Source organism: Gouania willdenowi, chromosome 8, assembly GCF_900634775.1.
Source record: "Gouania willdenowi chromosome 8, fGouWil2.1, whole genome shotgun sequence".
NCBI classification, from domain to species: Eukaryota; Metazoa; Chordata; class Actinopteri; order Blenniiformes; family Gobiesocidae; genus Gouania; species Gouania willdenowi.
Window position 1 is genome coordinate 15,228,256 of NC_041051.1, and position 17,219 is coordinate 15,245,474.

The following is a 17,219-nucleotide window of genomic DNA, read 5'->3' on the forward strand; positions in this document are numbered from 1 at the left end:
AGTATATTGATCATATCAGTGATTGATTGAATAGTTTATTAGACAGAAATGCAAACAGTCATACATTTGGGCAAAACAAAAAAGTCCTGGGGACTTGTTTCCATTGTGGTCCCATGTGTGTGACGAGATGACTGCAGCCCTCTAACAAACAGTGTGTTGAGTGAGATCAGTGAGTGGATAGTGCATGTGCATATTCTGATGTGAAACAATTAAAACAATTACTTACTACCTGGCAGTTGGTTGGCTGGCTACTTAAAGTAGATTTCATGCAGTTCCCGGTGCTGCAATGCTGCGGGCTTCAGAAACTTCAAGAGCAGCTTGCAGATGAAACACCTCATCTAAAAATTTCAGAAAAGATTTACAATTTACATTTATGTTGTGCTAATAAAAAAAAAAGGAACAAAGATAGTACTTCATTACTAGCAAACTGTATCCCAACCTTCCCAATTTGCCTCATCATGTCCTTGAGGGCCTGATTCCTGAGACTTTTAGATGTGTCCCTGCTCCAACGCACCTGAATCAAACGTTATCATGCTTGGTTCCATTTGTACACTGTCAGAGTTAAGGATTGACCTTGAAATTTAGATTTTTGAGAAACACTGCTTTAGGGGGGTCTAAATTGATATTTGCAAGTCTGTTACCCTGACACACACACACACACACACACACACAGTCAATCAGAGATACTCAAACTACGGCAAGCCGCGAAGACCAAAGTTTATTATCATGAAAAATATACACATTATTACATTACAGTATTGAATGGGGAAACATAAACATGAGAAATGTCAAGTGTGGAGTGTGTGGTGTTTCCCAAATTGAGTGACTGTCACACTCAAAGCGTGACGCTTGGCAGCTCTGAAACAGCCAAAAAACAGCAATGGAAAACTTTGTATCCACGCAACTTTTTACAGCCGAGGCCTGCCTTGTCTTTCATAAGCCAAGAATAGCAGCTCATCTTGAGTCCACCCTGAGTCCTTCTCATGTTGCCTGGATAGTTCTCCTCTTGTGTCGTGTCTGTTGGAGGCAGGTTCTCCTGCATTAACATCATCGCTACAGGTGCGGCTCGTCACTAAGCTAATGGCTGTTGTGCTGCTGCTGTTCTGGGATTTCCACAGAAACAAGCTTGGACTTCTAAACTTCAGACTTAGCTTCACCTAATGGCTTAAAAAAGCTAAATCCAACTGCCTTTTTTTTGTCATTTTCTACTCTCTTCCAAGCTTACAGAGAAACTATTTTGAGCAAAATCACACTTTATATGCAGTGTGGGGGCGTGGCTTTACTTTCCCCTCACTTGCAGTGTGTGTCTACATTCAGTTTTGTGTGTACAATGAAATTTCCAGCGATTTCAACTCAATAAAAGACACAGCGGTCCAAATATAATACTTCAAAATTTAATCAAAATACCTAAAAGCAAAAAAATGTCTTGCTCCGGCAGGATCCGGCACAAATGAAGCTCTGGGGTTAGGGTAACGAAGGGTTAGGGTTAGCCTCCATGACACCTTATTCATGCTATTGACAGTGGTCATGTCATAATGATGACAGCGTAATGTCAGCCTTATGTATAAAACTTCAATCAAGTGTTTTTTTTTGTTTTTTACCTCATGCTGCATTAAAGAATTAACGTCAACTCTCGCTTTTATCTCTTAACATGCACCAGTTAAGACACTGTATTCCAAACATCAGCATTGCATATCCATCCTGGTTATATCTTCACCTTCATTCCACTGTAACCCAACTGAGTGCAATTATTAACATTATTTCCGTCACTGAGTAAGTAACCAGGCCAAAATGATAACTTCATATCAAAATGTGTATAAATCCATTGAAAAGCGAAGGAGAGCACATTGGGATACTAAAGTGGTCCATGCTCCAACAGTGAGATACTAACACGAACAGGCACACAAGTATGAGAGAAAATGCATTATAGCAATTTTAAGAGTCGTATATAAAGACTTTGAAAAACTTTTTGTATGACAAGTTTACGCTTTCTATCAGAAAACAGGTTCTCTTACTCAAAATACCAGGTCCACACATGGAGGCATCGTAACTTTGAAACAAAGCAACCATCTAATAAAGTTTGAATCATTACTCATCGGTGCCGCCTCATGTCTAAATTTATACAAAAAATATTTAAAGCTTTCAAACCCTGGATATGTTTATATTCCGCAGTTATTCTGGTTTTTAAGTTATCTGTTCAGAGATTTGGATCGTCAATTCTCTACTGCACCTGATTCCTCTAGTGTTGGGCCTAATGAGTTATTATAGCCCAGGTCTCTTAATCGGACCTTGTTCTTACTTTGAAAGATGATTGGGGCCTGTCCATCAGTGCAGTGTTAACGTTGTTGACTAAAAATGCTCCTCATTGTTTTTGTCGACTACATTTTTTTTTTAAAGTCTCACTAATGACACTATGACAAGTAAAAAAAAAAAAAAAAAAATCATGTCAACTAAAACTTTATCAAAATATTATGACATGCTTTGTCAACTAATACAAACTAAACTGTACTGTTCACATGGAATGGAAACTAAATTCTTAAAGTCATTTAGTTCATTGAAACTAGGTTATTATAAGTGAAATAGTCCTGATGACCATTATTTTTTGTTAAAATTAAGTTGCATCAAGTATAAAGCTTTTATCTCATTCTTTTACTTTCCCCTTCTCTGGAAAGCACAATGCGCACCTCGGGGGTTGTTTTTTATTTTATTAAGGGCTGTATAAATAATGATGAGGGAAATTTAATATCAATGACATATTACCATATAAAAAATTAAACCTTTTGACAAAGGGAATCTAAGTTATCTAATGTGACAACTTTTTTTTCTCTCAAAAACAGTGCAAAAAAATTGTGTCTCTTGGCTGAATTTGGCACAATTTGGAGAAATAGTTGAGTAGTAAAATGTGTGATTATTAGAGAGGATGAAACGAAGCTGTACTGTTTTGCAAATTAATGATGAGAATATTCTAATTGTGAATGCTTTTAGTTTTTTTGATTCAACAATATTGATGATGAGCTAATAAACCAGTATAGCGAAAAGTTGGTAAAGAATCTGAGTACCTGTCGTTCTTTGGTTATTCTGTGTAAAAACCAAATCAAAATAACCACTAAACAGTGTGGTCATTATTGCTTTACTGATTTAAAACCAAAACAGAAATACAGAAAAACCAAAAACCAGATAAGCAGTGTTTTTCAGTTTTTTTTTGTTTAAAAAAAAAAAAAAAAAAAAAAACTTGTTCTGTTTGTGTGACGGGGAAATTAGAGCGAGAAGTGAAGTGCACTACACCTCCATCCCCAGGTCCTGGATCAAGGTCTCCACACAATAGGACTGTTTAGGATTTATTTAAGCAGTCTTGCTCCTGTTTTCATTCAGTCTGTGAATGCTTTAGCTCGTAAAAAGCTGCTCACTTTTATGTTTTGTTTTGTGGTGTTACGGTGCAAATAAACTGGTAACTGACTATCAACTGTGAGGCTGGTGTGAGGAACAATGGATGTTAGAACTTCTACCATTTGACACTTTTGCAAAAACAATTACAGCTTTTTTGAGGGCAGGAAAATGTTTATTTTGCACGTTATAATACCGCTAACAGCAGCCGTCAACACACACAAAAGTTGATCACAAGAAAAGAGGAGCACCAGTAGATTCATCACACCACCTCATTCTATTTTTGTAGTTTGGTTTTGAAATAAAATAACCAAAGAACGAAGGGTACACAGATTTTAAAGACAGGATGGCAAAGATATTTGAAATCATACAGAACAGATGCAAATACACAGCATGAGGTGGAGAGTGTTCCAGCAAACAATTAAATTCCTCTTTGAATGAATGGGTCCGACTGTGGGGGGTACTGAAAAGACTTTGTATGCCTTTTTGCCACACAAGTACTTCCATGTTCTCTTTTGTCCTCGGTCAAAGCCTCGATCTCTTTAAAAAGAACAGGAAATGACCTTGGTGACCTCAGACCTCAATATATGACGTGGAGCATCACCTCACAACCACACAGTCAGTCCATAAACTCCACATCCACACACAAGCAAACCCAGTAACGTGTAGTGATTCTTCATTCATTATAGCACAGGGAATTTGGCTGCTAAGAGAGTCTCCTCACAATCTGTTGCTTTGCATGTTTCCAACAGCCAGGCAATCAGTTGTAAATAACAAGAAAAGAGGGAGATTGGTGTTTTTCACCGTACATTCTACCAAGTAAGCAAAACCTGGCAGTTATTGGAGAAACTACCTACAGTAAATGCCCTACAGTGCCAATTTTGACAACAAATTTTGATTTAGTTTTAGTCAGTCTTTTAGTCACAATTTAGTAATCAAGACTATTTCAGTCATAGTACTAAATTACATTAAGAATTTAGTCTACTGAATCTGTTACAGATATAGTCGACTTTATTTTTAAATGTGTTAACCTGATATTGGATGGTATTACTATTTTTTAATACACACTGATGGATTGATGTGATCGACATACTACAAGAGCCATCTTTCATTCACAATTAAAATCAGCTTACTTCCTATTGGATCACATACCGGCTTGTCCCGCCTTCCACGCAACACAAGTAGTTTTGATTGGATACCTTCCATAAATAAAACTTAACTTTGATTAGGATAATGACCGATCCCACTGAAGTACTCTTCCAAGTTTCCCAAGATGCATTTTGAACCTACGTCAAAAACCTGAAGCACATTGATGCAAAATATATCTGTTAATTTGCCACCATTGGAAGTTATGAACGCATTTTAAGCGAGAAAGTAAAATATCAACATGTGGTCATTTGATCCAAAAAACTTTCAGAGATTTTTGGAAGACCCTCCATTGTGCTACTGATTAATCTTTTGATTAACTTGAAAACAAGAGCCTTATTTATAAAAGCGTTAACAAACTAATGGAAGACAAGAAGAGATGCTTTTGTTTTGAAAAGGGAATGTTTGACTTTTAGCTTAAAGCCAATCCCAAGACGATTTTACGTTTCGCTCGCAATGCATCATGGGGCGGTTGAGCATGACTAGTGTACCCACCTTATACTTAAAAATTGTCCCAATATAGTATGCATCCGGGTATTTCTTGCATACTCAATCTTTCCATACTATCTATTGTGAACACACTACATACTCATTTTGACGTCAGACTTAGTATGAGTAGTATGCAATTTCGAACATAGCCATAGTCAGGCTATAGTCACTAAAAGGAGCATAGTGAAGGATTTGAGAAAAAATAAACCTTCATTTTAAGTTTTTTTAATGCTCTAAACCAAAGAGAATGAGTTGAGAATGAAAAGATTGTGTGATACATTTTGTACTGCTATTACGGTGATGAACAGCAGTACAGTTCCGCTAATGGTGACGTCAAATGACGCTGGTGCGCGTTCTCGACGGCTTGGAGATGCGTCCCAATAACCCGGAAATAAAAAAGAATGAGAAGAAGACGGCTTGGAGACTGAAAGAAGACAAGCACGGTGGACTAAACTACTGTTTGGTTCCACAGATGTATGCAGAGGCACGTGCACAGGTCTTGCAGTAAACAGTCACATGAGCGGCGAGTAAATAAATAACCACGTCACAGAGTGTGGATGGAGCCGCATTTTCGGTCAGGTGTTCATCCTCTATCCACGGTATCAGCCCCGATGATAAACAAACATTTGATGCGCGTTCCCGCGGTGGCTTGGCTGATGGCTGCAGTTACACTAACCACTGTGGCGTCACTATAGAGCCTGATTTATACATCCTGCCCTATGCTTTTTTAAGAAAATGTAGTCAGCGAAAACGCTTGAGAAAATTCTTAGTCACCAAAATGAACACTGTTGGAATTTATTAAAATAGTTGAAGGATCGAGCTTAAAATAAGTAGGTAGAAAAGATGGTGATTTTAATGCAGGTTTTTTTTTTTTTTAATTTATGATCTCATACTGACCTGGACACTGTGGATTTGGACAATAACAATGAGTTTTTTAAAGAAGGGCCAAAATTGATTTCGTAGGCCTATACATCAGTGTAGCAAACTGTTATAAGCAAACGTCATCCAATGCTGAAAAAGGGGAAATTGTGTGTAATCCAGTTCATAACCAGTCAGTCAAACAGGTAACTATGTAACCTTTCATTCATTCATCTCCATACATGCCTATTCCATCTTACATCATATCATATTAAATTGATTCAATCTATTATAATGAGTGAACACACTCGCTCATTCTCTGCAGCCAACCGTGCTGATGAGTTGATTATTCACTGTAGAAAGTCGCAGACATGCTGGAGACAGGCAGAGTGCTGCACATAAACATTGAAGGCTTTGGCTGGTACACTGAAAGCTTAATTGGAGAATCTGATTAATTTTGCCAATCATCAGTTTAATAGCCCATCATGTATTCTGTATAATATGAATTGTACACAAGTGATTTAGGATTTCATCTGCGCTGGCCTGCGTGCACAGTGCTCACTAGCTACGCTACACATGCACACGTTTCCTCAGAGAAAGGAACATATAAATAAACAGTTCCAATTGCTTGTTATACTTGTTCTAATTATCTGTAAATAAAAACTTTACCTTGCAGCAGGCCTAAGAGAGGCAGGGTGCCCACAGCCAGACACGTCCTCTGAATAAACTTGGTATTGTCAGGCATCCTCCCTTTTCCTGTAAATTCTCAGGGTGGGCTCCTTGTTCTTTCACCACCCTTGTCCTAGATGTCTGCATGTATCCTAACATCTAATTCACAGGAAAATTATGGAGATGATTTATGAGAATCAAAAAAACCCAATTGAATTGAATGTGGAAAACTGAGCTCACCGCAAAGTTTTATTCAAAACATGTGCGGTGGAGATGACAGGAAGAAAGAGAGAAGGAAATAAGGAAGGACTGAAAGAAAGAAAGAAAGAAAGAAAGAAAGAAAGAAAGAAAGAAAGAAAGAAAGAAAGAAAGAAAGAAAGAAAGAAAGAAAGAAAGAGGGGGTGTAAGGCACTTACGTTCCCCATGGACTTAAAAAGAAGGGTCATGCTTGTAGAATCTAAGGTCAAGGGTAAATGCATGTGTGGTTGAAATAAGTAAACATCATATCACATGCATTGAAGACATAAAATTTCTTTTTCAGTTTTGTTGTTTTTACAAAATATTCTGCGATATCTAACCTGATTGTACAGGAAAGGCAAACAGAAAGAAAGAAAGAAAAAGAACTGCAGGTCCAGCGCGACATAGACAATCCTGGATGGTACTTTTCAGATCATAAACCTTCATAAAAGCCTTGGTATGATGGGTGAACTTCTTCAAATAGAGTTCTGCTCGTCTGCTACTATTTCCAAGTTGATCTTCTCTAATTCAGCAGAACATCCCAAACCATCCCAAGTGTAACCGCTGCGTCACATGTAGTTATTATGTGTTCAGTGGGAAAGCACAGAATATAATCTGGAAGCACTTGGGTTTACTTTATACCTCAAACATTTAAACTAAGTGTGGCTGGGAGACATTTTCTTCATCCTTAAACACGCCCCCCCTCCTGTGAAACCTCTTTCTTCCTATCGACTAACAGGTTTAAAAAAAACCTGCAATTGGTCCAGTAAACCCCTCATTATGGTGTTTTATTAGAATGAATTTAGGATAGTGTGAGGTCAGAGGTCAGTGGAAGGTCCTAACGCTCGGCAGCTGCTGAGGGGGTGGTGGGTGGTGGGTGGTGAGCTGTTAGGGATGTGATTAGAACCAGACAAACATCCCAAGATCCTTGACCTTATAACCAGACAACCTGGGAAATGAATTTGGTGACAGAAAAAAAAAAAAATAGTCAGGTAACGTGATTTCACCAGAGGGAAAAAATGCTGTTGTTGGTTGTAAAGATGGAAAAAAAAAGCCTAATTTCAAAGTTTACCTGAGCTTGATACATAATTAACTCTTCATCCAATTTACGTCATTGTTACACATGCACTGGCAATTTAGTTATTTTTTCTCCATGTAACCTGCTCAGTCTAGGGATAGGAACACAGGAGCAGAGACCAAAGAGGTGGAAATACATGTGGGAAACTGTGAAATTTAATTTTTTTAAGCTTGTTAAGGCTAAATCTGGGGATGAAGTGATTCTGTTAAGCATGGAAGACTTTTCCATGGCCTTTATTTTCAGATGCATCTTACACAAATTGGAAAATTAAAACCTTCCTCTATTCTTTGGGACAAGTAAGGTTCATGTGTGTGGTTACCCCCGTCTTTGTTCCTTTTTTCTGTTTTAATCAAGATCCCAAAGCCCTAAAACTGTAGCCAGGGTTTCTACCACAATACAAGGAGGAATGAAGAGGAAGTCTGGAGTAGGTTTAGGGTCCATCGATTTTTTTGTTTTTTTTGTTTTTTGTGTGTGTTTCTTTCTCTGGCAGCAAAGATATTTTCATGGCATATGAATGCTGACTCACTCATCCATTCATCCATCAATGCATCCATCCATCCATCCATCCATCAAACAAGTCAAGATTAAAAAAAAAAGATAAATCTATGCAGTAAGTGACCCAATGTGACCTATATTGGCTCCTGTCAGCGCAGAAAGGGAAATCCTTAAGCTGTCATGCAGGGTCAGATCCATCCATTAATGCTCTAATGACTGATGAGGTTAAAAATACTAGAATACACGTGATCGTTCCTGCCTTCTAGCCTTGTGACCAAGCTTTTCAAAATAACAGTTTGATACATCTACTCCACTGCACGCTCCTCCAGTCAGTCCCGTGACACTTGCACTCATCATTTGCGAATACAACCTCAAGGCTTCTTAAACTCCTCCAGCTGTGACAAGGTCTCTAAACCTATAGATCACTGGTTCTTGAACTTTTCACAGCCCCGTACACCTTCAGACATTCACCCTGAAGCCATGTACCCCCTACTCCTGCACACCTAAAAAAAAACCTAATAATGTAATGTCACATTTAATGTACCCCTACAGTGATATTTGTTTCTGAATGTTACCTGTCCTGTTGAAGAATAATATATAATTAAAAAAATAATAATAACCAGCACACAATAAAGCATCTTATTCAGAATGATTTAATTAATTAATACATTTGAGCGAAACAATCTATTTTTTTTGTGGTAAAATAAATCTACAATACATATGTTGATTGAACATATAGAAGTATTACAACATATTTATTACTCTGAAACTGTGGAATATAACTCACTAAAACTTTAATGAGAAGCATGAGGTTGATAGGATGCACAGGACTCTGCAATGTTGAATTTAAGAGAGTCTGAGTGTTTAATCGTTCTCCACGCAAAGTCTTTTTTTTTTTCTTCATGTTTGTCAAAGCTGAAAATCCACTGTTACACAAGTGCGTGGTAGCCAAGGGCATCATGCATGCTTGGCTAGCGCAAAACAATGTCTGTCTTATCAAAATTGCACGGTTTTGATGAGATTGTTATTTTGTCACCACTATAGTAGTCTTACAGAGGCCAGTGTGTAATTTGTGGCAATGCATGTAGGCTCCTGACCGCTGCTCTATTCATGTTCTAGTTTCCAAAGTTGCCACGTTGTTTTTAATTTTTAATCACGTACCGCCTATGACAATGTATGTACTCCTGGTGCCCGTACCCTACATTGGGAACATAGGCTTTAGGGAAAATGAAAAACACCTTCATCTCGTCAAGAGAGACCTTATAATAAAAGAACAAATACCGAACATGTCAAAAACTTGTCATTAGGAAATGCATAATATTTATGCAAAATCTTCTCTTTCCTCTTATTGGTGCCTATGCTCGTAGAACATGCCAATTATTATGAAAATGATCTTTTAACAGTGAATATTCTAATTAATTGTGACACAAACTATAGTTATTGATACAATTTGATCAAACATAAAAGAACAGTGATTTCTGATTGAGGTCAATAAAACCTGCTCCAGTGTAAAAAATGCTTTTTAAAGTTAAAAATAAATAAATAAATGACACAATTGTGTTTTCTGTCAAAAAAAGAAGGTATAGGGGTGTTTGACAACTACAGATACAATAATACACACTGGACTTGACCTTACACTGACAGCAGCAGCAATAGCAGGAAAACAACATAGTTTACTGTTCCTTTTGCCCCAACGTTTTGTTTAACGTTAACATCTTACTTTTATGCACAAGCCATATACCCCCTGTCTAGGAATAAGTTTGTAATACTTTCCACATTGCAGGTTCAAGCAAAGCAAGCTGCTGTCCAGCATAAAAAGGTATTTCCATTGATAGATAGATAGATAGATAGATAGATAGATAGATAGATAGATAGATAGATAGATAGATAGATAGATAGATAGATGCCAGTTTATCACTTTATTTTTTTTTAGTAATCATTACATTTACAATGTGTTTCCTCGAAAATCTCAAAAATAATTCTGTTTTAATAATCATACTAATAATATCTCACAATTTGTTAATTGTAAACCTGCAAATGTCTTTAGTCAAAACATTTTATTCAAATGCCAATTTTCCAAATACAAGCCTGTAACATTTTTAAAAGCTAAAACTCACAGAAGCGCCAATGTGTCACAGACAGAAGAACATACATCTTGAAGCCCACATAGAACCTGAGCCAATGGGAGGAAAGGGCTGATTCTCTCCAGCCAATCACACGCAGAGGGTGGTGTGACAGCTTTAAAACTCCAGCTAAAGTTGATGTAACGCACACATAGTGAACCACAACTTTCCCCACCGCACCTCCATGGCTCCCTAAGCCAAGACAAACAACAAAAAGAAAAGGCAGAGGACGCACAGGACGCAAGAGGAATTATTGCCCGCCGGCCGTGCGTAAAAAGCGCACCAGAGACAGATTTTTTTTTTTTCTTTTACTGCAATCTGAACTTTGCATTTGTTTTTCACTTCGAGGAAATTACGATATAATGTTAAAAATGACTGAAGAGCATGACAAGTGCGTGAGCGAGCAGCCGTGCAGCCCGTCCGGCACCAACAGCTCCATGTCCCAGGACGAGTCCGACTCCGACGCGCCATCCTCACCGACGGGCTCCGATGGCCAAGGGTCCCTGCTCGGTTTGGGGAAGAAGCTCGACTCCGAGGACGATGACCGGTTCCCCGCCTGTATTCGGGATGCAGTGTCCCAGGTTCTGAAAGGATACGACTGGTCCTTGGTGCCAATGCCCGTGAGAGGCAACGGATCCATGAAGAATAAACCTCACGTAAAGAGACCAATGAACGCGTTCATGGTGTGGGCGCAGGCTGCACGAAGGAAGCTGGCGGATCAATATCCACACCTGCACAACGCAGAGCTCAGCAAAACCCTGGGCAAACTTTGGCGGTGAGGAACTCACTCAATAATATTTAGACAAAGCAGATCATTCTTGTCTGAAATGAATATAAATGAGCAAATTCATGTAATTTTATACTTTAACGATAACACAGTGTTTCATCATATCATCTTGAAGGCAAGGCAAATGTATTTGTATAGTGCATTTCATACACAAGGCAATTCATTGTGCTTTATATGATTAAAAAGTGTAACATGAAACATTCAACAGCTTATAAATGAACAAGAACATTACAATCAGCAGTAAAAACATTTAAAATCAGCAGTAAAAGCATTAATTCAACAATAACATGATTAAAAATCTCCCTCTCAGTCACACGTAGCAGAGAAAAAGAGTACATAAACAATTTTATCACAAAATTATCCTTTTCAATTGCCATTCAAAATGTTTTGCTGTTGAAAAACACTTTTCTTTATACTGATATAATTACATTTTCACAGCTTGCTCTCTGAAAGTGAGAAGAGACCCTTTGTAGATGAAGCAGAGAGGCTCCGGGTTCAGCATAAGAAAGATCATCCAGACTACAAGTACCAGCCTCGGCGACGGAAGAATGTGAAACCAGGCCAGAGTGACTCGGACTCTGGGGCAGAACTGGTGCATCACATGTATAAAGCTGAGCCAGGGATGGGAGCACTGGCAGGGATCACTGATGGACACCACCACTCTGATCACGCAGGTATTTCCTCATGTTTTGGTAAAGAAGACAGACATTGCAGCATCCTGTTTAATTCTAGATGACACATTTGTGATTTGTGTTTTCAGGTCAGCCCCATGGTCCACCTACGCCACCCACTACTCCCAAAACAGAGCTGCACCACAGCGGGAAGCAGGATCTGAAACATGAAGGACGTCGTCTTCTTGACAGCAACAGACAAAACATTGACTTCAGCAACGTAGACATCTCTGAACTCAGCACCGACGTCATCAGCAACATGGAGACCTTTGACGTCCATGAGTTTGACCAGTACCTGCCGCTTAATGGTCACGTGACCAGCTCCGACCACAGCCACGGGCCAACTCTGGTGCCGGGCGGCTCTTACGCTTCCCCGTACAGCCACGCAGGCAGCAACGGGTCAACGTGGAGCCGAAAGGGCATCATGTCTTCATCATCATCATCATCCTCCTCCGCCGGTGAGGTGGCTCAGCAACGCCTCCACATCAAAACCGAGCAGCTGAGTCCGAGCCACTACAGTGAGCATTCCCACGGGTCACCCTTACAGTCCGACTACCCTCCCTACAGTAGCCAGGCCTGCGTCACCTCAGCCGCCTCAGCTGCTGCATCTTTCTCCAGCTCCCAGTGTGACTATACTGACCTTCAGAGCTCCAACTATTACAACCCTTACTCTGGCTACCCTTCAAGTCTCTACCAGTATCCGTACTTTCACTCATCCAGGCGAGCCTACGGCAGCCCGATCCTGAACAGTCTGTCCATGGCTCCCGCCCACAGCCCTACAACCACCAGCTGGGACCAGCCCGTCTACACCACACTGTCTAGACCTTAAGAGGACACACAAAAAAAAAACCATGCAGTTTGTTCGCACCAGACTCACTTAAATTGATGCACTACTAATGAATGAAAGCGGAATGTGGGGGGTTGGTAGGCTACCATTTGAACATAAAGCAAGAGAAAAGGATAAAAAAAAGTGCCTGCTGATTTTATACAAAGTTTATTGTTGTGATGAAAAACAAATGTACAAACGACTTTTTTTTTTCCCAAGAAAAAAGAGGGGAAAAAAAGTGTTGGCGAGCGAAACTCCTCCATGAGGACCTATCGCTTACATTCTGTACATCCCACTCCTTTCCAGTTCTAGATTGCACATGTGTGCCCACACTGCCCAATTTAATGCAAAGTCCTGCTTGTCATTGTGCAGGATTAAAAAGGTCCGACATGGTTTTTCACGCTGACGCTTTAAAGAATGTAAACGGAACCAGAAATGTGAATTCACAGTGAAATTTACACGAATGGGCAGAGCTCTTTGGCAGCACAATATTTGCATCGGTCGATCAGTCTTATATAAATACAGTTCCTATGAATTAAGTGTCATTTTGGCACAAAAGTCTTATATGTATTTATGTTTATGCAATTTTTCTTTTTTTTTGTTGCTCTTAAGTAGATAAACACATGAAATGTGGGTTTGGGTATTTACTGGTAGACATTTGTTTAATTTAAAAAAGAAAAAAAATATATTGACAGGAAGGTTTTTATAATGCATCGATGCTTACTGAAGACCAATTTTCAGAAACGTCTCCATTCCGAGTTACAAGCAAACAGACAGGACCAACAGACTCGCAAAGGACAGAACAGGTGTGTGAAATCTGTGCTTAGCAAATTGCGATTAGTCATGATCCAGGGTTAAAGGAAATGGGGTAAAATAACACCACACACTCTGAGTGACATGTCAGCTGGACCTCCTGTACATGTACGAGGAATATGTGCACGTACGTCCACCCCGTGTGTTCTCGTTAAGGAGACTTAACACGAACAGACATCCGTGTGTTTGCCTTAAAAGATAATTAAAGTGTATGATTCTTCAAGAACGTATTGTTGAGCTTGTATCATTCACAGTGAAATTAAGCGACTGACGATTTGCCAACATGTGTCTCATAAACCTTCAAGTGCCAACTCACTGCTGCACACCTGCATAAAAAAACATTGTGCATTCTAATGTGAGCATTTGATCATGAACTGAAAATATTAACAATCCTCTCACAGCCCACAATTATCAATCCAAGTTTTTTCCCCCTGATTTAACGTCATTCCTTCCAGCCTGGGTTTGTACCGTTCCGTGACATGCCGTATAAGGATCCCACAAAGCATCACATGCTCTGTCTTATGTCCACAGAACTTTTTTATTTTTATTTTTGATGATGTATCATTTTGAGCAAAAGGCTGTGAAAATTATTGTTGTTCTTATTAACTTGAGTTTCACTCACACGTGCACAGTTAACAACTTTGATGGCCATTTTTTAAAAATGAAAAATAAAAGATGCTTTTTCTCGACTCATTTTTTCCCCCTTGCTTTCTTTTTGCTCAAGTATTGGGTTACAATAGGTTTTATTAAGTTCAACAAACTCAATATGTTTCATTGTTTTTGCACTGTCTGACTCTTGTATGTTGTTCCAGTTACATTAAAAAAGTCATTTATTGACAAAACAACATTTTACAAATAGATTTTACACTTCAGTGGCATGTTAGGAAACTTTTTATTTTGATGACCCTGCAGATTCTTGTCTTTTTAATATCACTACTCAATCAAAAATGTCAAGTTTATTTCTAAATTTCTTTAGTGAAACCCAGAACAGCAGAGAAATGAAATGAGATTGGATCTCCTAAGGTCTGCCGGTCAAGCCGATCCTGGCATGCATGCCAAGCAGCCGTCCTGAACTGGTCCAGGGAGAAGCCAAGTGCCAAGGCCGCTCTGCTGAATTTTAATGATGCATTATGCTGTGGAGGGGCCTCATTGTGTCCCTTTATCCGGAGCCCTAGAAAGGAATTAATTGGACAGAAAATAGAAGGGCAAGGGGAACTGACAAGCCATTAAGAGAGTCCTGAATGAGTGATTAGACGCACATAGGAGAGGACTCTTCTTCCCTCTTCATTGGCTTATATCACAGTACTCCACAAACACACAAAAAACAACAAGAACAACAACCACAATGACCATGAGACCAAACTGTAGAAATAATATCAGCGCACATAATCCAAAGATAATAAAAGAAGATAATACCACAGCAGATGGGGTGTGGGTGGCTCAAGAACGAGTTGTTGTTTTTCTTCCCTCAAACTCTTTTTTTTTTTTTTTTTTTTTTTCACAAGTGTTTGCCAAATAGTTTCAGGAGGAACTCTTGAGAAAGAACAGGAGTGAATAAGAGGGAGGCAGAAAGGCTCTTCAGGGTGCTTGGGTCCCGTTTTCCTGGAACTTGTCCATGGTCTCTGATTGGGCCTCCTTAAAAGCTCTGCTGTAAATAGCTTGAAAATTCACTGGAACTTTACTGTGAACTACATTAGCGCGGCATATTGAATGAATGCATAAATAAATGAATGGAAGGAGAATTTTCACTGCTGTGACACATTTATCGAAACAGTTTGTTATTAAGGATGCGCTCAAATGGACAACAGACTTTAAATACACAATCGTACAATGGTGGCATTATGCCCAACATGGATTATCATTAATCATTAATCTACTCTCAGCCCTGTCTTTACACACACAAACACACACACATGGGCTTTTGAAATGCGTGAATCACACATGGTCAAAGTTTTGTCGCAAAAAGACACCAGTAGAAATCAGGTTGAGCCCAGTACAAGTGGTGCTTCCATCACCTGACCACATTCCATTGTTAGAAGGAGAAGAACTTGCCTGGTAATAGTGTCATCCTGCCTAATGAGCATGGCTGACTCAGGGCGAATAAAAGGGAACAGGGAACTGTGAACACTCTGGGAATGCAAGGCTGATTTGCAAGGGAAATTAGGTGAGCTCAAAGCACGCAGACATACTCGCCGCTGCATCGCTCAACTTTAAATCTATTACATGAACTGAGTTTCTTTCATCTCTAATAATCTGGAAAAACTGCAATTTGAAAAGGTTTTTTGAGTCGACTAAGTTTAAAATATTTTTAAATATTAAGTTTGAGACCCTTTAAAGGTGTATGGGGTTTTCTTTCATTTAAATTCCTAATAGGTTTCAAGTGTCAAACTCATTTTACTTTGGAGGCCACGTGCCATCTAGTTGAATCCTAAATAAGCTGAAGCAAAAGAAACAAACATACAAAAAAAAAAAAAAAAAAAAAAAAAAAAAAAAATATATATATATATATATATATATATATAGAGGTTTTTGGCAAGTAAATATATATTACAAGATTTTTGTACTCAAGTATGGATTTTTGCATTTAAAATGTCTATAATTCACTTTGAATATCTTAGCAGTAAAGGGAAAAATTCACAGATATTAGTAACTCTAGGACCTAAAATTTGGGCACAATTTTTTTAAAACATTTATACCATAACTTGTGGATTTTTTTCTAGCAGAAATAACAGGTTTTTTTGTTTTTGTTTTGTTTTGTTTTTTTTTTATTTTTCAAAAAAGAGCATTCCGCTATAGACAATTGTACAATGAATGTAAAAAGAGAATTCTGGAACTAAAATGTTACTAAACTTTAGATTTACGTGATGATTTATTTGTTTGAGATTTTAAAAAACATAATGTATGAAAAAAAATACAAAACAAAATTAATCCTTCTGTTGACTCTTTTTCCTTGAGTTTGACACAATGCCACCATAAGCACAAAAATGGAATTATGGGAAATCATTAATATTAGAAATAAATCAGCGATAGGAAGGAAGCTGCAGCTGTTTGAAGTTAAAAAGTCCCATATTGGGTTAATAGAAAAAAGCTGGCTGTATTTCTTGTTTTCTTGTTTCACACAGCTCCAAAGCAAACACTAGTTTCTACTAAACTCCTGCTGCTCCTCCCGAGTTAATGACTTCCTGTGCCTTAGTCCTTCTTGTTCTCATTCTGGGACTGAAAAAAAAAACAGTCTATTCCATCGCTGGTGTCTCTGGCATGACCCGGCCAAGTAAAAAACAAAAGAACCAAAGCTGACACGTCCTCTGTGACTGGGCGGCTGTGCCAATGCTTATGGTTTCTAAATGCAACGAAACCCTGAGCTGGCTCCATTAAAGTCAACTACACACGGGAAAGAAGACGGCATTACTCAAAAACAGCATTTTAGCTTTTGTTTGGAAAACATTTATTCGTAAGTCAGTGAGGATGAATAAATTGTGAGCCTTTGTTATCATGAAATGTTGTCTTTAACAAGGAATGCATATTACAAAATAAATGTCTCGTAAAAAGAAAAAAAAGTGCAATTGTGCATCTGATTATGGTTGTTTATTGAAAAGTAAATCAGACCTAAGCCTGCAAATTATTCTAATTTCAACCTCTGTGG

The 17,219-nt window shown here is 38.6% G+C and overlaps 1 protein-coding gene across 1 annotated transcript; it reads left to right on the top strand.

The window, feature by feature from the left end:
- Positions 1–10,588: 10,588 nt before the first annotated feature.
- On the top strand, positions 10,589–12,896 carry sox8a (SRY-box transcription factor 8a). The gene is made up of 3 exons (XM_028455072.1): positions 10,589–11,254; positions 11,705–11,940; positions 12,027–12,896. The coding sequence occupies exons 1-3, from the start codon at positions 10,842–10,844 to the stop codon at positions 12,764–12,766; spliced, it is 1,389 nt and encodes a 462-aa protein (XP_028310873.1). The 5' UTR covers positions 10,589–10,841; the 3' UTR covers positions 12,767–12,896.
- The last annotated feature ends 4,323 nt before the right edge of the window (positions 12,897–17,219 follow it).

Coding starts and splice junctions, on each gene's coding strand:
- sox8a (XM_028455072.1), top strand. CDS start 10,842: ATGTTAAAAATGACTGAAGAGCATGACAAGTGCGTGAGCGAGCAGCCG. Junction 11,255..11,704: donor ACCCTGGGCAAACTTTGGCG/GTGAGGAACTCA, acceptor ACATTTTCACAG/CTTGCTCTCTGAAAGTGAGA. Junction 11,941..12,026: donor CCACCACTCTGATCACGCAG/GTATTTCCTCAT, acceptor TTGTGTTTTCAG/GTCAGCCCCATGGTCCACCT.